The 24,345-nt window shown below is 40.9% G+C and overlaps 1 protein-coding gene across 1 annotated transcript in view; it reads right to left on the bottom strand.

Moving 5' to 3' along the window:
- Window positions 1-1,043: 1,043 nt before the first annotated feature.
- Window positions 1,044-24,345, bottom strand: part of ripk4 (receptor-interacting serine-threonine kinase 4) — a 57,572-nt gene continuing 34,270 nt past the window's right edge. Inside the window, exons 2-8 of the mRNA XM_020529038.2 lie at window positions 19,340-19,631; window positions 17,263-17,408; window positions 16,616-16,665; window positions 12,513-12,671; window positions 11,889-11,998; window positions 7,129-7,381; window positions 1,044-4,725 (exon numbers count right to left, since the gene is read on the bottom strand). Of these exons, the coding sequence (XP_020384627.1) occupies window positions 3,518-4,725; window positions 7,129-7,381; window positions 11,889-11,998; window positions 12,513-12,671; window positions 16,616-16,665; window positions 17,263-17,408; window positions 19,340-19,631 (2,218 nt within the window). The 3' untranslated portion in view covers window positions 1,044-3,517. The remainder of the gene's footprint in view (window positions 4,726-7,128; window positions 7,382-11,888; window positions 11,999-12,512; window positions 12,672-16,615; window positions 16,666-17,262; window positions 17,409-19,339; window positions 19,632-24,345) is intronic.

Below are 24,345 nucleotides of genomic sequence, written 5' to 3'. Positions count from 1 at the left end.
AGAGGGTGCAGAGGAGGTTCACCAGGATGTTGCCTGGTATGGAGGGCGCTAGCTATGAAGAGAGGTTGAGTAGATTAGGATTATTTACATTAGAAAGATGGAGGTTGAGCGGGGACCTGATTGAGGCCTACAAAATCATCAGAGGCATAGACAGGGTGGATAGCAAGAAGCTTTCTCCCAGCATGGGGGACTCGATTACTAGGGGTCACGATTTCAAGGTGAGAGGGGAAAAGTTTAAGGGAGATATGCGTGGAAAGTTCTTTATGCAGACGGTGGTGGGTGCCTGGAACGCATTGCCAGCGGAGGTGGTAGAGGTGGGCACGAAAGCGTCATTTAAGATGTATCTAAACAGATACATGAATGGGCAGGGAGCAGAGGGATACAGATCCTTGGAAAATAGGCGACAGGTTTAGATGGAGGATCTGGATCGGCGCAGGCTTGGAGGGCCGAAGGGCCTGTTCCTATGCTGTAATTTTCTTTGTTCTTTGTATGATGTCACCTCCAGGTTAGGCAGATTTGACAATATCTCTCCATTAAACACAGCTAAGAACATTTCCCCAGTGAAACATCCTTCCTCAAAGCCATCCAAAATCACAATCCTCAGTGATCATTCTTCAAGTAAGTGACAAGTCAGTGAATGTCAACAGGGCATTTTAACTGAGCTTTGCTTTGTTCTCAACTAAGGTCCACTCTTGATCAGAAGTGGGAACTTTTAATTTTCACATCTGTCTGGTTGAAATGGAGGAAGATGTAGTGCCCCACATCTCCGAAGGAAATGATACTTTATCCCAGATCTAGCTCAGGAACTATTACAAAAGGAAAATACTGCAGATGCCTGAAATCCAATATGAAACCAGAAAATGCTAGAAATATTTAGAAGGTCTGGCAGCATCAATGGAGAGAAAAACAAAATTAACATTTCTGTTTGTGATGTTTCATCAGATTGGTAACATACCCACTTGATTTCACCCACTGTGGCACCAGAGCCCTTCAAATGATACTTAATGCCAAACAGGCAAGAAAGAAAACTCACAACACTTAAATATGGACAACAAATGTCTTTTTTTATTATTAGTGTAATTACAGTGTTAGTTACAATAAGGATCAGTAATCTATGAAAGGACAAAGCAAACATTGCCTTTTATGAGATGTACTAAAGCGTACATATTTCCAATAATCGCATAGCAATTTAGATAAGTGAAAACTTAAAATGAAAAATCAGCGCTACCACCTGAGACACGTTAAAATGTTATACATGATGGCCCACATACTGATGTGTTGAAACACTATTTACACCTCAATAACATACCCTTCCTAGCCAGCTAACCTCCATCAACACTAGCAAGGGAGCAATGGGAAACGTTCAGCCCCTGTGCTTCCTTTACTGTATTATAGCTACATGCAGCAAGAGTTCTCTAAATAAGTGGCAGCCAAAAAGGAGACTATCAGCCTTAACCAAAAGCAGAGTCCCTTTCCATTTACTCATGCTAATGCACAATACATCTAATTATCGCTGATGCTGAAATGTTCAGATTGAACTTCAACTTAAAATGGCACAGATGGCTTTCCAAAAAGGTTTTGGAACAGGCCAACTTCCTAATATCAGTTCAAGAGACCAGAATTACACTGTGCGATGCACAAGGTTTTATTCTGCTTGTAAGGTGGGTCTATGCCTACCAGCAGGTTGGGAGGCGATACAAAGGTGAAGGTATTTTGCTCCATTAAGGTAACAGTTAGATTGGTGTAAACAGCCTACATGTAAATTACTAATGGCGAGGAAAGTTTACAAATTGGCAGGTGTTTACAAATTTCCAGTTCAGTAGAAAACATGATTTTAAAAAAATGTATACGACTAATGATCTAAAATTTTGGATATACATTGGATTAAAAATTTTTTTTTTTTTTTTTTTTTTAAACACACTGTGCTGCACTGGGGAAATTTAAAGTGATGCAAGTGTGATCGCTTATCCTTGTGGTAACAGCAAATCATTGTTAATGAGGCATTTCCTTCTTCCATACAATGCGACTCCTGGTGCTGTTTCAGTATCTTGCCCCAAGTAGCTAGTCATTAAATGTAAATTAAGGGACAGAGAAACATTTGTCTGAGCGCATCATAGCCAGAACTAAACCTGTACATCCACATTTCCCAATTAGGATCACTGCAGAAAGAAGCCGCCACAATGTTCTTGGTTATTTGCTCCCGGTTTTTGAATTGGAGGAGTGATGGGAAAAAAAAAATCTACCAACCCCATTGCTCACCCAGATAAAAGAAAAAACTTTTAAAAGGTCATTAATACGAAATAAAACTGAAGAGTCTATAGTGGGTAATCTTTGTTTTAAAGTATAACATTTTTTGGGACCAATTTTATACTAATATTGTGGCAAGAAGAAATGAAAATTATTCATTTTATTCTTGTAATGTTTTGCCAAGATCCACTTGGATATCATTTTCTTTTTAACTTATGAAATATACAATCGCATTACTTTGCATGCAAAAATGTCGAATGTGACGTAAAAGGGGAAATTGCAATTGTATTGTGCACAAACATGAAGGTTAATAATACATTACTGGCAAATATGACATTTGAATTCATGACCCCCTAGCAATAATGCAAGTCTAAATCACTGAAGATGGATAGGTACAACAAGCTTGCTTGTTACATAACAATTGGTCCAAGGAATATAAAGCACTCCTTACCTTTATGCTACCACACAAATAATTTCCTCATGGTATAAGGAAACAGAACTTATTCAAATTGCATTCAGACTCAGTCAGACAAGTTCCTGCACATTTGAGTCAACCACAACAATGCTACATCAAAGAAATAATAAAACCAGTACAAATGTGCATAATGGAGGATGATAGTTGAGGTAATCCCTCAAGGTCCTTTACAATGCAGTGTGTGTGAAGGCTGTCACCCAAATGTTGTTTTGCATTTTTGCTTCAAATGGTGAGAGGGTAGGCAACCTCCTCAGTAATAAGGTCATAGCACAATACACAGCTCAAGAGGAAGCCTTTCAGCCCATCATGTCTGCAAAAATGATTTCCAAAATAAAAATGAATCTGCCAAGTTTATTGTCCAACATGAAGGTAACATCTCTTATGGCACAAACATGGAACCCAGGTAGGATAGTCAAGCAATTGCACATTTATAGTTCTGGAAATCTGCTTTTTTAAGCTATTCCACCATGTAATATTGTCTTCAAAGCAGTTATCATAAGAGGACAATACAGATGTTTAAATGTAGAGGGATTTGACGATGCTGAAGCATATTCTATATTGTGAAGCTCTGAAATCCAAGTACAAAGCACCTCCTTCACAATCGAGACGTTGGTGGGAATCTGTCAGGTAATTTTCTATCCATGCCCATCAAAACGGACTGTTCCATTAAATTGGAGGATTTAAACAAAACCAAACGCACAGTTTTCAGTTCAAACAATCCTCGAGTTTTTGTTAATCTTGTGCAATGACTCAGCAGGTTCTGGAGGCCTTTCCTTGTTGTCACCAGTCACCACCTCACAAGATTTCTATTTCAGAGTCTGTCAGGTACCGGAGAGCATCAATGGCCAAGCCATTGCCAGATTCTTCAGCCAGGCTTAAAGGTGTCTGAAATTTTGCGTTGTGTAAATTAACATCAGCACCATGAGCAAGGAGGATGTCAATACATTTTAGATGTCCACATTTGGCTGCCAAATGCAGAGGTGTTAGACCTTCGTCATCCGCGATGTTAATGATATTTTCTGTGCAGTTGAGAAGCTCCCTGACCACTTCACTGTGCCCTTTCTCTGCAGCAAAGTGGAGAGCTGTTCTCTGGAGGGAACCAGTGATCTCAGAGTTGGCCTGCTCTTCCACCAACATTTTCACAGTCTGGAGATGACCGCAATTGGATGCCAGGTGGAGGGCAGTCCAACCATCCTCAGTCACTGCGTTGATGTCCACGCCGTGCTTGATAAGAAGCCTGGAAGTGCTGGTGTGCCCACCCTCGGCTGCCAGGTGAAGGGGCGTGTGGCGGCTCAAGGTTTTCCAATTCACAGTGCTCTTAAACTCCAAGAGGATACGAGCTGCTCGGTACTGCCCTCTCTGGGCTGCAAGATGCAGTGGGGTCCTTCCGTCAGCTGTCAGCACATCCCCATTTGCCCCAGCCTGCTTGATGAGAAGCTTTGTGATGGTGTGGTGGCCTTGCCATGCAGCAAAATGCAAAGGCGTCCAGTTGTCCTTCCCTTTGGCTTGGGCATTAGCCCCGCGGCTCAAAAGAACACGCACTATATTTTCATGGCTGTGCTGGCAAGCAACATGCAGTGCTGTTCGGCCTTCAAAGTCCACCTCATTAGTTGAAGCATTCCTGTCCAGTAGCAACCGCAAAAGGGTTTCTTCACCGCTCTGCGCGACAAAGTGGAGTGGAGTCCAGTGGTCTTCATCCTTGGCGTTTATGTTTGCCTTCTTTCCCAGGAGCAGCTCGGCGATAACCTTCAAGTTCTTCTCTGCAGCCAGGTGAAGTGGCGTGGACCCCCGTTTGTTAGGTACATTCGGGTTGGCGTTGTACAAAAGCAACAACCGCACAGCTTCCTCGTTGCCCAGTTGAACGGCATAATGCAGGAGGCTCATGCCATCGTCCAAGATCAGGTCCACATCTTGAGGCTGCAGGAGCTTCATCAACTTTCCAATGTCCCCAGACACAATGGCTTCATAGAGCTTCTTCTTTGGAACATCTGACATGGATTGTTCTGGGGGGAAAAGGAAAATGGAAGCCAATTAGTTCTTGCACCTCAAGTGCAAGGATAACATAGTAACTCTTTCTTCAAAACACAAACAAAAAGAAAAGTAGTAACATGAGGATCTATCGTCCATCCACTGACGAAATACAGACAGCAAAAAAAAGTGGAACAACCTGACGAGAGGCAATCGTGTTGTGATTTTGAGCAGAAATTTAACATGTCCAAAACATCAACAGGGAACTCTCACCCAGTCCTGCTCCCAATTAGGGCAGAAAGCTCATATCCAACCAATTTGGAGGGTGACCCAATTCCAAGAACTGCCAGGCATCTGATTGGTCAACAAAGCTACCAGGAGAAGTTGCTACTGCAGGGACTGCATCCATTCCCAGGTGGATGCAATGGTCAGGGGAGAAACGCTTTCATCCCCAATCAAGGCAGAGTAGGCTGCCTTGTCAAACAACATTTCCCCCACACTCCCGTACCCCCTCCTGCAACACCCCCCACCCCACCCCCCTGCCAGCATGTCACACTTTACCCAACCCCACTGGGGCAGAAAGATTGTGACCAACGCAGAAAGCGGCCGCTTAAGATTGAAGGCAAGTGGAAAGTAACCAATAGAATTGGTAAGTGGTAGGCAGAAGGAAAGTTGCCCACAGAATTCCCTCGCAAACCACAAACCCACTCCCAGATGGCAAAATTCTTCCCAAAATCTGCATGCAGTGAACTTTGATTTTAACTGTGGAGTAATGTGATAGAAATAGATCATTGCTGCAGTTTTACTTGGGAGATTAATAATCGGCAAAGTTTAGAAAACCGCAGCAACTTGATGTTGGGAGATAGCAAGAACTGCAGGCACTGGAGTCGGAGTCAATACAGTGTGGAACTGGGAGGAACACAGTAGATTAGGCAGCATCAGGGGAGCAGGAGAGTCAACATTTCGGGCCTAGACCCTTCAATTTGATGTTCCACATTTTCAATAGTACACTTAGAACGCAATCCATTGGATCACAGTGTAAGTGTTTAACAATAAAGAGCTTATTGCTATGGATAGTCAGCTCTGATGACTAAACTGTGACAGTAATTTGAACAGATTATATGTTTTAACTTGCAAAATTCAGTGGCAAGCTGCTCCCAGCAAAGTTGGTCATTTAGTATGAACTCAGCATTGTGAATAGTATGAAGAGACAGCTGAAACTGTTATTGATGATATAAATTGGTGACCATGGCTACAAGTACAATGAGAGCTTAATACCAAAATGTTTTCATGTTACCAATCAGGAAAAAGAACTTGCTAACCCTGGATATCATTCTGGTTGTAACTAAAGGCACCCACAATGTCTTGGGGGTAAATGTTCCCCAAAGGTGTGCTGCTAAACCATATGTTACCAGAAGATTCTAAATTTATATTTGGTTCTTCAGGTAGATTTGGTGCTAAGTATGGCTCCAGAAACTTTCAGGCTACGGAAAGAGGGGAAAAAGAAAATTGGATGTTCCCACTTGCACTGGCATTATCATCACTGAATCTTCAAGTATTGACATCCTGGGGTTACCATTGGCCAGAAACTGAACTGGACCAGCCATATAAACACAGTGGCTACAAGAGAAGGTCAAAGGTTGGAATACTGCAGCAAGTAATACCTTCTGACTCCTCAAAGCCTGTCAACCATCTACAAAGCTCAAGTCAGGAGTGTGAGGGAATACTCCCCACTTGCCTGGATGACTGCAGCTCCAGTAACACTCATGAAGCTTGACACCATCAGGACAAAAACAGCCTGCTTGACCAGACAAAAACAGCCTGCTTGACCAGCACCACATTCACAACGTTCATTCCCTCTACCACCTACGCTCAGTTGCAGCAGTGTGTACATTCGACAAGATGCATTGCGGAAATTCATCAAGGCTCCTTAGACAGCACCTTCCAAACCCACAACTACTACTAGCTAGAAGGATACAGACATCACCATCTGAAGGTCGCCTCCAAGTCACTCACTGTCCTGACATGGAAATACATTACTGCTCCTTCAGTTTTGTTGGGTCAAAATTCTAGGACTCCCTCCCTAATACAGGTCTATCTACAGCAATTCAAGAAGGCAGCTCACCACCATCTTCACAAAGGCAATTAAGGATGGGTAAAAAATTTTGGCCCAGTCAGCAACACCTCATGCCATGAATGAATAAAAACTATTTTTAAAAGTGTCCTGAATCGTGACCCCCTTTCATGGACAAAGCGTGCTTGGACAAGGCAAGGTGACAGGGATCTCTCCAATGGTCAAGCTCCCTGTCAATACTCAGAGCTCAGATTCATATGGCAGAGGAAAACTGGCACCTCCTACAGTCAGGAACCTAATGCAATTGATGACTAATAACAAGGCTAAGTAAGCATCACCATGTTGCAAAGTTTAGTCAACTTACCAATCCCTCCAGCTTCCTTTCCAAAAGACAATGATATGGATCCTTGGGATGAGAACGCAGAGTCAATGGATGAGATCCCTGACAGTCTCTTCTTGCTGTCAGCTATTTCACCATTTGCTGGGCATTCGTTCCCAGCTGATTCAAAGCCCGAGTCCAGCTGAGACAGTAGCTGCGAAAGGCTGCATTCGTCACAGTCAGAGGTCCGTTTGTATTGCTGATTCTGAACTGGCTGCTCAACTGCTACTGGTGGATCCTGACATTAAACAAAAAACATCATGTCATACATTTCTGATGAAGGGTCTAAGCCCGAAACGTCAGCCTTCCTGCTCCTATGATGCTGCTTGGCCTGCTGTTTCAACCAGCTCTACACCTTGTTTTCTCAGATTCTCCAGCATCTGCAGTTCCTACTATCTCTCATGTCATACATTGCAATCTACAAGATTCTGAATGGGCTTGATAGGGCAGGCACAGAGATTGCTTTTGGTTTCCAGAGAATCTAAAAATGGGTGCTCAGACCCCCTATTCAGATTTGCTTGTGCACCTTTTATTCTACGGTGCAGTGTTTGTCTAAACCCAGCCTGGAGACAATCGGAGGTTGAGTTACCAACTCTAGTGAATGCATTCTTGGAGATTTCATCACATTGCTTTCACAGGTGATTTGGGGAGGACAATGCTGAGGCAAGAAGTAAAGAGGAATCATCAGTAAATCAGTCAGTCAATTCCCGAATGGCAATCAAGCAACATTTTCTGCACCAACTCCCATAAATCTCCAATGTATTTATAAACGAACAAAAGAATCTCTCACAGAACAAAAAAAATGCTAACTTTTTCAATGTTCATATGTTATTATTGCTGAAAATAACCCTGGAGATTAATCTTCAATTCCTGAAGATTGACAACCCCTTAAAAGGCCAATGTATTCTCAGTCACCTTGTATTATGCGATGGATAGTGGTGTGCAAGTACGGCCACTTCAATATATCCATCAAACCTACATTTATGTTATGCCCTTCCCATCCTCAAGCAATTGTAAATTAATTCAAGATGAATGAATTGCATTTTTAAAAAAAAGTACAAATAGCCCTGACTATGTTGGTAAGACAAAGTAGCCACTTAATTCACAGGAAACTCTTACAACTTCGTATTTAAGAAATGAGTGTGTCACTGGCAAATCTGTGTTTATTATGGTAAGTGGTAGTAAGCTACCTTGTTGAACCACTTGGGGTGTTGTTGAGAAGGAAATTCCAGTCTTTTGATCCAGTGGCAGTGAAGGAACTGCGATATATCTATAAGTCAGGGTGGTGTGAGACTTGGAGGGGAACTTGGTGGTTTTCCCATGATGCCCTTATCTTTCGGTGGTATAAAGTCATAGGTTTGGAAAATTATCAGTTTGCAGATAATGAATTATAATGGGCTTGGTCAAGGGAAAAATGCCTGTCACAAAACTGCAAGAATTCCCTGCCCTTCAAATTGGGCCAAAGCATTCTCATCAAAACACAACGTCCAAAAGGCCGAATCTCTGACAATGCAGCATGCCTTCACTACTGGAGCAGTGTCAGTCTAGACAAGTGCTGAAATACTGGATTAGTACAAATCCTGTTTCTTTCCCTCAATCCCATGTTCAACAAAGAGTAGGGATATCTTAAGAATAGGGGATCTGGCGAGTATCCTTTCTCACTTATACCAACAACTGACAGGATCAACTGCAGAATAAGTTAGATGCAGAATAAAGCTTTCTGCACTAAAATTCAACACTATAACAGAAAGCAAAAAAATGTTGTAATTACTCAGCAGCTTTAAGCAGCTTCAGTGGATGGTCTTTCATTAGAATTATCATCTTGATCTAAAAGATTAATTCTCATTCTCACTATTTGTTGAGTACTTAACAGCTTTTTATGCTTTTATTTCAAATCTCCAACAATCTCTGCATTATTGCAATCCGTTCTTAATTCCAGGTGAGGGGCTTTCCATTTCATTGGTGTGATCTTCCTTGACCTCAGCCAACTACTCTAATGAGATAGGGTTGAGGGTACTAAATAAAAGGCAACTTTTGACGTTGGTTCATTGTCTGGCATGTGAATCCAATTTTGGTAGGACAGACTTGATGGACTGAAGGACCTCTTCTATTTCTATGACCATCTCCAACCATGTCCTCATAACATTCACGACCATTGCCGATCGCCATCAGCATTTTGGAAGTCACCATTGACCAGAAAATGAACTGGACTGGACCAGACCAATGTCACTGCAAGAAAAGGTCAGAGGCCGGGAATTCTGTGGCAAATAACTCACCTCTTGTTCCCCAATGACTGCCACTATTTACAAGGCACAAGTCAGGAGCGTAATGGATTACTCTCCACCTCCCTGTGTGAATACAATGTCAAAAAATACAAGCTCAATTCCATCGAGGTAGGTTTAAAACAAAGCTTGGATTGATAGCTCATCCACCACCTTCAACATCCGTCACCACAACTACCAGTCTGTACCACCTACAAGAAGCACTGCAGACAATCCATCAAATCTTCTTCAATAACATCTTCCAAATCCTTAGTACTCAATAAGAGCAAGTGCAATAATACGTGGAAACATCCCCACCCTCAAGATCCCCGCCAAGCCACACACCATCCTGACTTGAAACTATATCGCCGTTTCAGTCAAAATCCTGGAATTCCCCCTCTAAAAGTATTTGCTTCACAGGGACCTCTCATTCAAGGTGGCAGCTCACCACCATGTTTTCAAGAACAACTATGGGCGGGCAACAAATATTCATCCCACGAGCTAAGAAAAACTTCCAATATCAAGACCATTCCGAAACATGATTCGAAGGTACACTTTACATAAACATATTTCTCATAGGCTAAATGAAGATAAAGATGAGAGACTCTCTCAAATATCATCTACTTCATTGTTCCTGCCTCTGGGACATGCGTGTAGCACACACTTTCTTTAGCTGAAAATTGGCAGTGTATTTCTACCAGAAGCCATTTGGAGCTAACCAGCTCTCTGATTTTCCCTTATTCCATCAGGTAATGAGGTCTCCCCTCAGCACCTCCTATGTGTTGACACGTTTTGTGGGAAAATTATTCTCCCAACGCATTCTAAATCATGTGAGAGTTAGCATGTTGCAAGCAGGAAATACATGGACCAAATGTCGATCATCCGGGTACTTGGAGTGGCATGATGGACCATTGGTTAGCACTGCAGCCTCACTGTGCCAGGAACCCGGGTTCAATTCCACCCTCGGGTGACTGACTGTGTGGAGTTTGCATGTTCTCCCAGTATCAGCATTGGAACACCTGGAGGAAACCAGTTTCCTCCCACAGTCCAAAAATGTGCAGGTTAGGTGGATTGACCATGTTAAGTTGCCCCTCAGAGTCCAGGGATGTGTAGGCCAGATGGGGTAGTCATGGTAAATGCAGGGTTAAGGGGATAGGGTGGGGAGGGTCAGTACAGACTCAATGGCCTCTTTCTGCACTGTAGGGATTCTGTAATTCTACTTGTCCACCGTCCTGATGATCCAAAAGAATTTTACTAGGAATGCTACTTCATTGCACAGTATTCTTGTCTAATCTCATAGCCTGAAGAGAGATTAGATTCACTGTCATTTTGGGGTCCTGTATTTCCTCAATTTAGTACTTAGATTGATCTAATACCATACTTTGGTATTAAGCCGAAAAGTTGAGAACCTCACTCCCAAATTTCTACTGTTTATTTGTGGGGGATTCATTCTCTCTGAAATCTCAGATCATGATGGTTCCTTTGCATACAATCTTTTGTTGAAACCCAACATGTCCTCATCATTCTGACTGACCCCTGTTGTGGATTTCCTATAATCAGTTAAATATCATACAGATAGAATGCGGTGTTTGCCTATACTACTTTGATGACTACATTACAATGTTAGTAAATTTGATTACTTAGGAGAAACAGTGTCCCAATCCGTGCATTAAATCGGCCTTTGTAATTTTTTTGGAGTGAGATAGAGCACAACAATGGCATGTATCATCAGCTTGGTTGTCTGGGCTTTCACACAAAGAACAACTGCCCAAGCGAGAAAGTGGAGGACTGCTAGGTCATCATTAATCCTCCAAGAGGCAATGCCTTGAGCAAAAAGGGGCAGAAAATTGGGAGTGAGACACACCTTATAATTACTTCTGAAATTTATTACATCGATTATATTGAATGGCAGAGCAAGATCAAACAGCTGAATGGCCTACTCCTGTCACTATTTTCCATGCTTCTAAATGTCTTCAGCAACATCAATGGTGACCTCAGATATTTTATGTACAAATTGTTTTATTACTTTTGACTAAGCAGGAAGTAGCATTTCCCAATCAAGGCTGGTTTTGCTTTCTTTATTCTTTCATGGTGTATGCAAGCATTTGCTCACCATCCCAACTGCCTGTGAATTGAGTGTTAAGGGTCAATCACCTCGTTTAAGCACAGCCACAGGCAAAACTGGGCAAAGTTCCTTCCCTAAAGACCATTCATAAACCAGAAGGTTTTTCACAACAATTATTCAAGTGTTTCAGATTCAATAAACAAATTTAATTACAATTGGTTTCTATGGTTTGATTTGAATCCATGTTCTCAGATCTGGTCTTGTCCAGTAACACTGAAAGTAAACGATTGTGTTGTGGTAAAGAGGTGTATCACTTTTGCTGTCATGTCCCAAGAACCAAATCCTGGCTAGCATTTCTCTGAGCTGTACTAACTTGATTCAGCTATCCTCTTTGAAGCAAAAACCCGAGTATGTTTTACCTTTTTGCTTGCCTCATGAGATTGGCCAGAACTCACAGGCTGCTCTCGTGGTTTCTCTTGTGCTATCTCTTGCGGCTTGGTGCTAAGTTCTTCAGTTTCTGAAGTGATCTCTTTCAAAGCAAAATGAAGGATATTAGTCTTCTTTGCATATTATCCCTTTAGATTGTAACAGTTGTTTTCAAACATGCACTAATTAGACCAATTGATTTGGGGTGAGAGAGAGGGAGAGAGAAATCAAAGCAGTGGTTCATTAGGATAGGTTGGGACAATGCTCAGTGTAAGAGGGCAGTACCCTAACATACAGCCAAGACCAAACTCATTGGATTGAAATTCATCGCAATACACAATTGAACATTATGCTTTAACTTCGGTATAGTTCTTACAGGCACAAATGAGCAATACAACAACTGCCTTAATTGGCACTGAGCCCAGGTCACAGAGGCGAGATGAATGGTTGGCATCGGAAAAGAAACAAAACACAGGTTCAGTAAGAAGAGATTATCTGAAGCTTGTTCAAAATAAGTTGTGGCCATAATGGGATAGAGATTATTTCCTGTTGGTGTACGATTTGTGGTTAATAATAACAACAATACCCTGTCAATCCAATTCTAAAGTAGTGTTCACCTTGAAATGTTGGGCGGTCACTGGGAGCCTCCTTCCAACATCGCTGCATTAACTTTAACAGGCCCTTGCATGCTGGTGGTCTTGATTTAGGAATCGCAGACAGATCAGGACGAAGACCGCTCACTACTTTGACCATAATATGTAGAATATTTGTTTCAGCTAAAATTAGAAAACAAATAAATTGGAACACAGTCTTTAATAAAGCATAACCCTTACATTGAACAGGTTGTTTATCACATCTCGAAGTGCTTATATTGAAGTACAGTGACTTATGTGGAGAAACAAGAGACACTCTACATCCATTTTTACAAGTCAGCGACTTGACAAACAGCAGCAAGGACAAAGCTTGGCCATAGCACTGGTAAAACTTCCAATTAAAGCATGAAAGCATTGTAAAGGTTGAGGACAAGATTCACAAAAAATGATTGCAGAGATGAGGAGCCTTGGTAATGTAGCTCAATTAGAAAAGAAATTACAAAATCTTGAAGGGAAGGTTGAGAGGATATGTGACAGAGGCATATTTTTTTCTTTTATGGAATGGCATCACTGGTAAGACCATCACCAGTCATCAAATTTCTATGAGTTGAGTGACTTGTTTGGCCATTTCAAAGGGTTGTTGAGAGGCAACCTCATTGATGTGGGTCTGGAGACACATATTGTCTAAACCAATTAAGGATGGCAGGTTTTCATCCCCAAAGAAGCAGAATTCATCCATGAAAGTAGGGGTTTTATCAACTGAGTTGAACAGATGTAATTAAAATCGAATGCTTGATAACGCATGTCAACACTGGCATTAATCCTGGCGAAGTTAACAGAATTGCAACAAATTGTTGCAGTCAGAAATTTGACATTGAATTCCTATTCGAAAACAACCTGCACCTATGGTTCATATATTCAACAGAAATTGCTGGAAAAGTTCAGCAGGTCTGGCAGCACCTGTGAGGAGAAATCAGAGTTAACGTTTCGGGTCGAGTGACCCTTCCTCAGAAGGGACGTTCAGTTCTGAGGAAGGGCCACTCCACCTGAAACATTAACTCTGATTTCTCTCCACAGCTGCTGCCAGACCTGCTGACCTTTTCCAGCAATTTCAAGTTTTGTTCCTGAACTGCAGTTCTGTCGGATTTTGCTCGTATATTCAAACCTGGTTAAGATTTATAAGATGAAAGTCTCCTTTGCCTGTAAAAGGATCCCACATGAAATTAGTTAAGGCACACTGTACAATGCTATTATAAGCGAATTCACAACAACCTAATTATTGGGATGTGCAGCAGGTAAACCATCATACTCTGATAGCGCAGACACTTGCCCGAGATCATAGCTGGGCATATTGTTGTGGGAAGTGTAGAAGGAACTTAACTTGACTATGTAATGTGTAACTGTCAAAATTTTTTTTAAAAAGTTCCCCTCCTCAATCCTTTAATCAATATTTAAAATGGAATTTAGAGTTAAATTTCAAAGAAGCTTTTTTTTCCCCCCGGGATAGAGAATAGAGTCCACAGAAATGACACAACACATGTCTTGCAATGTTACCATTAATCAGTGATGAACTAATGGTTATTCATTGCAAATGAAAAGTAATTTGTCAATTTCAAGACTAACTGCATTTTGAATTTTTCCCCATGAAGTATAGATGAAAGATCATAGTCCAAACACAGGACAGCATCTAAAGTAGTGAAAAAAAAATTAGAGGCAAGGTCATGCTGCCAGCAGCAGTGTTATTTTAAATGTATGAAATTTTTAGGAGATGTTAAAGCGTTTCACAGTGCCAATTCCCGAGAAAAAATATGAATTCAAGTAGGATAGTTCCTAATTCCTACAGAGAAAAGGGGAAAAATTTTAGGATAGTATGTGTAGTGAGTGTGCATGTATGGCCATTTATGAGCGAGTGTAGGATACCATGATTACAAAATGTGAGGTAATGTCAGAAGAACAGGGGGCTATCCAGCAGTAAAAAGCTAAAGGGGAATTGTGTGAAAGAGTGAGATCATACCAGGAGCAGGAGATGACCTTCGGACAATGATTTATTTTTTCCACACTGCTCGAGTGTGCTGAACAATGCTATGGTCTTTCAGGTATGAAAATATTACCCAAAAGTTTGATAGCACTTTGGTAACAGAGGGGTTTAGGGGAGGCTGGGTCAAGAGCTATTGAGGAGAAAATAAATACATAGGACAAAAATGAGTTCCAATGGTTTTTTTGGAGCTTGAGGAACAGAGGAGATATGAAAATGAATAGTTTTGACTTTGATAAAAGATGATCATGAGGCTAAGAATGTCAACTGATGACAAATGCTATGGGTGGTTTCAGCAATAGCATGATTCAAAAGAGATAGGGCTTTCTTTCAATGTTACAAAAAAAATGGTTAGTTCTATTGGCCAGAATGAGGATTTCAAAAGTTTTTGTATTGCTAATAAGATAGCACATTTTAATTGAAGCTTTTTTTTTGGCACTAATGAGGAAGATTTGCAAGATTTGCAAGATTACCAATTCAAGGGGAAGAGCAATGTTAATATTGCACAAGAGGAGAGAGCTAATCGATTGGCAGGGAATCTGATTGGTAGGGGCATTGACATGCAGAATGCAACATCAATGCTGATTGACAATTAACTGCCAGGCTTTGTTTAGAATTAAACCAATCAGGTTGATTCTGATCAACATGATCAGCAGTCCTAACCCTGCTTTGAACTTGCTTTGTCTTATTCCGAGAAGATCAAGATCTTGTTGATTCAGGGGAAGCGTTCAGTTAAGTAATGCTTTTTGGCACACTACCAGAAAATACTGTAAAAATGTGGAAAGTCCGTCAGTTTTGTTTTTCTGATGTTAGACTACAATTCAGATTGTAAACATTTCTGGAATTTAAGAAATTTGATACTTTGTGGGATAATATTAAAAAACAAGAAAAACCTCAAAAATTGGCAAAATGTCTCTGAAGCTCAATGGTTTGGATATCTGTCTCGCCTGCCCTCTATGTGAGACTAAAGGCCGTTATGAATCAACCACATTAAAGTGGGTTGTAAAACCATTTGTGACCAAGAAACAGGTGTGACAATGTTCAGAACTTTAATAACTGTTCATGGACTGAAAAAAAATCAGCAATAACCCCTAATGGAATAAACTCTTTCCGGAGATAAAAGGGACTAGGAATTGAGTGCAATTAGCAATGCCGAGGAAAACAAAAATGAGTCAGTCAAAGCTACATATACAAACTGTTTTAATAACAGCTTGATAACTTACTGCCTTGTGGTAAATGCAGATTGCCCGCATAAGGAATGTCTTGAGGTGACGGAGTTAATGACAGGACAGGCTGTGTTTCAAACACTGAATGTAACAAGGAGCAGAGAAACTACTTCTGGTAAGAAAGCAAGCTACAAACTTGGTGACTTCAGAAGTGTCATAAATGATGTCATACCACGAGTTTAATAAGACAGGAAATCCTATAAGAATTCAACTTCGGGTTTCTTCGCAGCAGAACTTTGGAGAACCACATTGAACAAGGATATATCCAGAGACAGAGGCAGTCGCTTGGAATCATGGCTAAATTCCACCAATAATTGGATATTAGCTAAGTTGAGTTGTGAGGCTTAAATTGCTTACTTGAGGTGCCTCATTTTGGTTGCCAGATACAAAAAGATTTAAGTAATTGTTGCAGTATTTGACTGTCTGGTGAGATTTCTCAATAAATAGCCCCGAATTAAAGATAGCTTGTGGTAATTTACACATAACACAGTCCACCACCATCTTCTCAGGAGAGCTAGGAATGCACAGAAAATGTAGCCTACATTACATTCCTTCAGAGTGGAAGCATCATTACACAGATTGAACACAGGGTGGAGAAAAGCACTTTTATGAAGGAGGAGAAACAAAGGAACCAGAACAATGCCCTGATCCATGATTACAGTAAGAAAGAAGAAGTTTGTCATCAGACACAGCACAGGATCATATTTGCACAAAGATGGCAAACTGGTTTTCACAGGAGGGATCAAATAACATATCTTATTTAGTGGAGATTTGTGCATTCTAAAGCACCAAGAGTCTTCTGTTGTCAGTAAAATTCTTTCAACCTTGGTTTCCCTTTTCCCACAGATGTATCTCTTGGTGCATACCTGCAAAAGGCTTCTTCTGTGTTAGAATTCCCCAGATGACAATGGAAAAGCTGCAAGAGGCAAATAAGCAATTGGTGAACATTTGTAAAATCAAAAAGAACTAAAAAGGCAAATCTGAGAGTGAAGGAAGTAACAAATTAAAAAGAGAGTTTCCTGTTGTAATCCAAGTCAGGCGTATTGACATGTTCCGCTAGCTACATCAAAACTTTGGATATCACATAATTAACTACTCCCCAGCAGATCACTGACACAGTATTTAAATTCCTCTTTCTATTATGTTGGTAGATGCATTGGGGGTCAGTTGGATGGATGGCTGGTTTGTGATGCAAAGTGATGCTAGGAGTGTGGGCTCAATTCCTGCACCAGCTGAGGTTACCATGAAGATCCTGTCTTCTCAACCTCCCCTGAGACTTTGGGAACCCTCCAGTTAAACTCACCCTTAGTCATCTCTCCCTAATGACAGAGTCCTCTGGAACTATGGAGACTTCACCCTCGCTAGACAGCCCTGACGAAAACCCATACAATACTCCTACAAAACGCAATGATGGTTCCAATAGAAAGTACCTTCAATTACTCCCCACACACTAAATTTCTTATTCTAGAGAACTTCATTAAGGGAGAGGAGGAGGAGGAGGAAAGGGTCTAACCTGTATACATCATGCTTAATGTCAGAATTCTTCTTCTGGCGTAGACGCTCTGGAGGAAGGTATGCAATTGTACCACAGAAGCCATCCAAACTGATGTCTTGTGTATTAGACAATCCATTCCATCTCGCTAATCCAAAGTCTGAAATCTATGCAGAGAATTTACAAAAAACAACAGTAGGTATTTACACAGTGTCTTCAAATTAGGTGTTTCATAGATACATTATGAAACAAAACATAACACCAAATGAAGACAAGATATTAGAGCAGATGACCAAATGCTTGGTCAAAAGCAGTCAGTCAGTCAGTCAGTTTCAGGGACCACCTTGAAAGCAGGAAAGTGAAGTAACAAGATGGAGAGGTCTAGAGGGGATTTTCAGAGTTTAGGCCCTAGGGAGCTAAACACACAGCAGCTAATGATGGAACAATTAAAATCAGGGACGTTGAATAGGCCAGAGATGGGTAAGCACAGATAACCCAGAGGACTGTAAAGATAGAGAGAGACAGAGAGAGAGACAAGAGACAGAGAGAGAGACAGAGAGACAGAAACAGAAAAGGGGTGTTGGGTGGGGGGCACGGTGAGGCCATGGAGGCAATTGAAAACAAGTAGAAGAATTTTAAGAATTGAGGCCTTGCCTAATTGTTTAATTTATTGACACACACTGATTTCCAAAGAACTGCGGATGAGGAAAATCAGAGACAAAAACAGAAATGGCAAGAGAAACTCAACAGGTCTGGCAGCATCCTTGGAAAGAAAGCACACAGTTAACATTTCAAGTCCAGTGACCCTTCTTCAGCGTAGTTCAGTGGGGTGAGTGGTAAACGGAATTTGGCATCAAGACAGTGATGGGGGTGGGGCGGAAACAGAGTTTTGGACAACCTCAATTCTACATAGCATAGAATGTAGGAGACCAGCAGGACTGCATTAGAATAGTCAGGTATGGAAGGCGAGCCTAATAGTTTCAACAGCACGTGAGCTGAGGCAGGGATAGATTCAGGCAAAATTATGGAGAGTTTCAGCAGCAGAAGGACCACTCACATGTTCATGAATGATGAATGAAATTAGTTGATATTTCAACGAAAGAAAGCTCAGGTTGCCTTTTTCTAAAGTCAATATGAAAACGGAGAGAGTCATATCACATTATTAATATGAGGAATGTCTCAAATGCTAGACTCTTTACTTTTGTCATCAAACATTGTTTTAAAAGCAAAAGACATTGAAGATTTTCCAACGTGACAATGGTTGGTGGCTCAACAAAGTTAGCTACAGAATTCTAGGCTGCAGTCAAAACTGGAGAATGTGCATTTATTCCTCTCAGAGAAGTGTGGAGATTTAATTGAGATGTTTAGATTTATGTGGGTTTGTGACAGACAGTAAATAAGGAGAAATCATGGACAGTCAGTAACCTAAGGAGACAGATTTGAGATAGAGTCACACAGCATGGAAACAGACCCTTTGGCCCAACTCATCGATGACAACCAGGTATCCTAAACTGAACTAATCCCACTTGCCTGCATTTGGCCCATATCCCTCGAAATCTACTGGGGAGGTAAGAAGTGCATTTCTCTTGAAATACAGTGAGTTGTGATGATCTGGAATCCATTGTTTGGAAACAAGATTCAATACCTTCCAAAAGCCACAGCTGGAAATTACTTGAAAAGAAAAAATGTGTGCCCGTTTATGAAACAAGAGCAGAATGAATGAGATTAATTTAGAAAGCCCTGTCAAGGAGCCAACACAGGCACAATGGGCCATTTCATTGTCAATAAGCGTAGCCAACAATTTCACACAGAGCTGTTTCTCAACCTCAGCATTACCACTGGAGAAAAGTATTGAGCTGAGACCAGAACAAAGGAAAGTGAATCTCAAGCAATCAGACACATTCAGATCAACCAAATAGAGCACCTGCTGAATGATATATGAGGTTAGGTTCCACAAATGATAGTGTTACACAGCTGGAAACAGCAAGAATGGGATTGGGTTATGGACTGAGAGAAGGGAAAATTGGATTGCTTAACACAGCAAGAGAAGAGAAAACAAAAGCAGAAAATAAAACTCTTCTGTTAGATCTCCAATTACCTTGACATGATGGTGTGCATCCAGTAGTATGTTTGCAGGTTTCAGATCAAGATGTAACAAGGGCGGGGACATGCAGTGTAGAAAATTCATGCCCACTGCTGTCTCATGGATGATACGGAAACGCAGTTCCCATGGTAACACTTCCGAGGCCAACAGTTTTTCCAGAGATCCAGTCTCCATATATTCCATGACTAACCCCACTGGATCCTTGCAGATCCCATACACTGGGAGTATGTAGCGGAATTTTGCCATTTCCATCTTCTTAGCTTCGTCTAGCAGCTCTGCATTCTCTCTGCAAAACACAAAGAAAGAAGGAACAAACTACTATTCTGATCTGACATCTGACTGTCACTTGGAAGAAGTGTGAAAAAACCTCTTTTAAACAAAGAGGGAAAGTCATAATTTCAACTCTGGACAGGAATCAATAAGCTGTTTTACTTTGATTTGGAGATAGCAAGAACTGCAGAGGCTGGAGTCAGAGTCAATATAGTATGGAACTGGAGGAACACAGCGGGTCAGGCACCATTAGAGAAGCAGGAATGCCGACGTTTCAGGTCCTGATGAAAGGTGTAAACCTGAAACATCGACTTTCCTACTCCTCGGATGCTGCCTGACCTGCTGTGTTCCTCCGGCTCCACACTGTATTAACTTTGATTTGTACTTCTCCCAATTTATCTAGTTTTGGTTAATTTGCAAATAAGTCAAAAAAAAGCTCAAGCCTAGACGGTAAGTATCAAATTCATTTGCCATATTTGGCTTGAAGATTGGGGGAAGCATAGATTCCGTGGAACAACTTTGAGGCTTTAAAGGATTAATTTAAAACAGGTTTGGATCTAAAATCTTGTATTTCCTCGTATATAAAGATTAATGGTTTATCCGATTGAATGACTTAAGCTGATTAAAGGTCTTGATAGGATTGGGAAGAAGCTATTTCCTCTGGTCAGGAAGTCCAGAACAAATGTTTCCAATTTTGAAATTAAAGCTAAGCATTCAGAAGGAGAGGGTGGCTGTCAGGAAGTACCTCTTCAGACCTGTAGTGAATGGAATTTCTCCCAAAAAGCAATAGAGTCTGCATGACAACTGAAAATTACAAAAGGCAGATTTTATTTTCTGTTAAGAGAAGTAGAAAAATGTGACAAATTATACACAATGTAATTGAATACTGGAGGGCTCAAATGCTAAAATAGCTTACTCCTTTGCAATGGAGCTCCACACAATTAAAGTCCACTCCCACTCAAGCCCAGGCCAAGGCCACTAGAAAGATAATATATTGATTGCATTCGCCTCGGCCAGTTGTAATCTAAGCCTATAAGCCCCATGCTAAATGAGATAATGTAGCCTACACCACATTTTGAACTGGGCTTTGGCAAATGTAAAAAAGTAGTTCTGCTGCATAAATGTGACCAGTGTTTTACTGGATAAAGTACCACTCAGTTTATTGCTGAAATATTCAGAACAAAGTGTTTCATAGATATTTCTAGATTAACTTGTCTGAACAAGTTATGACACACATCTAGAGGAATGCTAACTTTGACCTGGGTGGAAGCATTGACTGCAATGTCACAACTGGATCCTTTATCCTTGATTCAGGAAGTAATGAAAGACAGCCACCAAGATTAATATCACTATCTCATCACTTCTACTTGAGGTTTATAAAATCATGAGGGGCATTGACAAGGTGAATGACAAGGGTCCTTCCCTAGGGTGGGGAGTTCAAAACTGATGAACATATTTTTACGGTGAGAAGAGAAAGATTTAGAAAGGATGTGAAGGGAAACTTTTTTTTTTAAACACAGAGTGGTTCATGTGTGAAATGAAGTACCAGAGAAAGTGGTCTTTGCTGTACAGTTACAACATTTAAAAGACATTTGGATAAGTTCATGAATAGGGAAGGTTTGGAGAGATATGGGTCAAGTGTAGGCAGGTGGGGCTAGTTTAGTTTGGGAACATGATTGAAGTGGACTGGTTGGAGCTGGACTGGACATGGACTGGTTCCATGCTGTATGGCTTTATTTCTTAATGAATTGAGAGTCAATGTTGGACTCTGCTGAGATTCTGCTGACTTAACCTATCCGTGATCACATTTGAAGAATAGCAACTGTATCATGGAATAGTTTGCACTTGTGAAGTGGTCACCAGACGAGTGGACCCATTAGATTCTTGTACAAGAACTGAATCACACTTAAGTTTATAAAGAGTCCATCAAAATATATCTTCACACCAAAATGACATATTAGAGATAAACTATTGAGCAAGAACAATGTCTTCTGTCAACATAATCCAGAGACTGACTGGAGCCAGGGGGATGGAAGTTAGATCTCCAAGACAAGATTGCAACATGAAACAAAACACTCATAGCAACTGGAGCTTAACACTCCAGCAAAAAGGAGTCTAATGTAAACTCATCACATCTTCATCAGGTGTGTCAGTAAAAAGTCTGCATGCCTTCGGCAATTTTTTACTCGACCTGTTCTGTAGAATTGGCAGGCCTATTCATTTAGGAACTAATGGAAATTTTGTTGCATCTGTTCCCATGTTACATTAACAGGGTAAATTTTTAAACAGTGGTTGTGCAATTTAGTGCTGATAAAAAGGGATGTCAGCACCTTGTTTCATACAGAAATATGTACCACCAATCGCAGTCACAACAATATTTACAACTTGCTCTTTGAAACAGCTCACCAAGTCTGTGCTAGCAAAATAAACAATGATCCCAGTGTCCTATTTCCAAGATCTCCAAAAGCTGTGGTGAAGTTCAGAGATTTGTCAATCCCTCTTTTGAAGGAAATTACGGAAGTCTTTGACATGCTCAGGCAAGCTTTTATGGTTACTAGTTGATATTTATGGCTGCATTCCTCTAGTGACAAATGCCCACCACCATGACATTCCAAAGCAAATGCATCATATATATCCAAGCATGTCTTGAAGTAATTTAACCCAATGTTACTTTTTAACTTGCAGAGCCTGGGTTTGAATCCTGCTTAGAATATTGGAATAAAAGATTTCTGATACTCTGACAATGTCGGTCCTGTGTGAAATGACATTGGCTAGTTTTCAGTCTGTGTAGGTTTTTTGGGTCAAATACCATTGCCAGTACATGATATAGTCTGATTGTTTCCTGATATATTGGCTCAAACCAAAGATTGGGCTTTTGTTTTAAAGTTTAGTAGCAACACTAACATTTATATTGCTATAACATTGCAAACATATACATAGTCTGGGGTTTGTGCTTACTGATGTTGCTGTACATTTCATACACATAACAGACTGACTGAACACACTATGCTGACTCCATTGCACCAAGATAGTGACTGAGAAGATGTGGATACATTTATACCAGGACATTCCATAGCATTGTGCTTTTTCTGAATGGTACACTGTCTGTATAGTTTTGACATCTATGCAAAAACAACACTGACCTCACAACAAACAGACTCTCATCTGGCATTAAACTTACAGTCCCTATTCAAAAAGGCTATTAGATGACTGATGCAGGAAACCAGAGAAGTATCAGGCACCTTCTGAAGATTGAGATAAAGTACATTGTTTGTGCGAAACCTGAAGGAACTTTATTTTCTATCTAACTTGACCTTGACCCGAGTTCATGATGTTGACGCAAGATATGTGATATTGGAAGCATGTCACAGCCCAGCATAAGAGCAGAATGACTAATGAAATAGGGAGTAGGCTATTTGACCCCCCGAGCCTTTTCAAAATGAACACGGCTTACCTAACTGAGGCCTCAATTCCACTTTTCTGCCAGCCTAACGTAGCCCTCGATTCCCTGTCTAACTTTTCCTTGAGTATATTCAATAAAAACAGCCTTCATTGCTCTCTGGGTTAGGAAATCCAAACGATTAATGGCCCTCAGAAATGGAATTTCTCCTCATTTCCATCGAGTGGGAGATGCTTTTTTCTGAAACTCTATCCAATGGTTTTAGATCCACCTCCCCCCAACACCTCCAAGAGCCAACATCCACTTTGCATCCATCCTGTCAACATCCATCAGAGTCCTGTATACCTCAAGAAGATCATAACCCCCAATGATTTCTGGGTCTAACCTGCTCAACATTCCCTCACAAATTAACTCTTCCTCCCAGGAATCTACTTCATGAACCTTCTCTGAACTATCAAAGCAAGCATATTGTTCCTTAAGAAAAAAGAAGACAACAACAAAACCTCAACTGGATGAGCATCACATTTGCAAACAAAACAAAATATACAAAAACAGTTACAGGATTTTAATTCAACACAAACTGTAGAGAAGATTCTATTTTCTTCTCTCTTGTGCTGATCATCTTACCCAGTTTCTACTGGGCCTAGGGTCCCAGTCAACACTGCATGGCCCACAACATAGATTAGCCAAAGTATCGATCGCATTCAGAGAGCAACACAAAATTGACCATTGTGGGTAATGAAGATGTCACTTAGGAGCAATAGGATCTAGTGTTCTGAGGTTATATGAAGCAACATTACAACATCACTGCAAGGAACCCTCATAGAACGCAAAGAGTTTTACTTCCCCACTTTAATTTGAGGGAACCTTCCTCTCTTGCTTTTTTACCCTGCCAGGCCCCTACCTGCTGCTGACTGCCCACCACAGGAAACAGATCTCCTGCAATGTTGCATATCAAGGAACATTGCATGAGGTATAGATATGTTTTGTTGGTAATAGCCGATGCAGGACTTTAAGTGATTAATGTTCCCATGAAAGACCACTGACATGGCGTTAACTACAGTTGCATCATGATTGGCTGAGTATTTTGAGCACCTTCTATTTTTATATCAATGGCATGAGACTTTCACTTGTATGAAATGGAGGTGAAATGACCAATTTTTCTTCATTTGTGGGGCGTGGGCATCGCTGGCTAGGCCAGCATTTATTGCCCATCCCTAGTTGCCTTTGGGAAGGTGGTGGTGAGCTGCCTCCTTCAACTACTGCAGTCCTCTGACTGTAGGTTGGCAACAATGCCATTAGGGGAGGAATTCAATTCAACATCTACTGG

The sequence above is a fragment of the Rhincodon typus genome, chromosome 11 (assembly GCF_021869965.1).
Source record: "Rhincodon typus isolate 14 chromosome 11, sRhiTyp1.1, whole genome shotgun sequence".
NCBI lineage: Eukaryota > Metazoa > Chordata > Chondrichthyes > Orectolobiformes > Rhincodontidae > Rhincodon > Rhincodon typus.
Note: the sequence above shows the minus strand (reverse complement) of the source record. Positions and strands in the feature narration are given on the sequence as shown.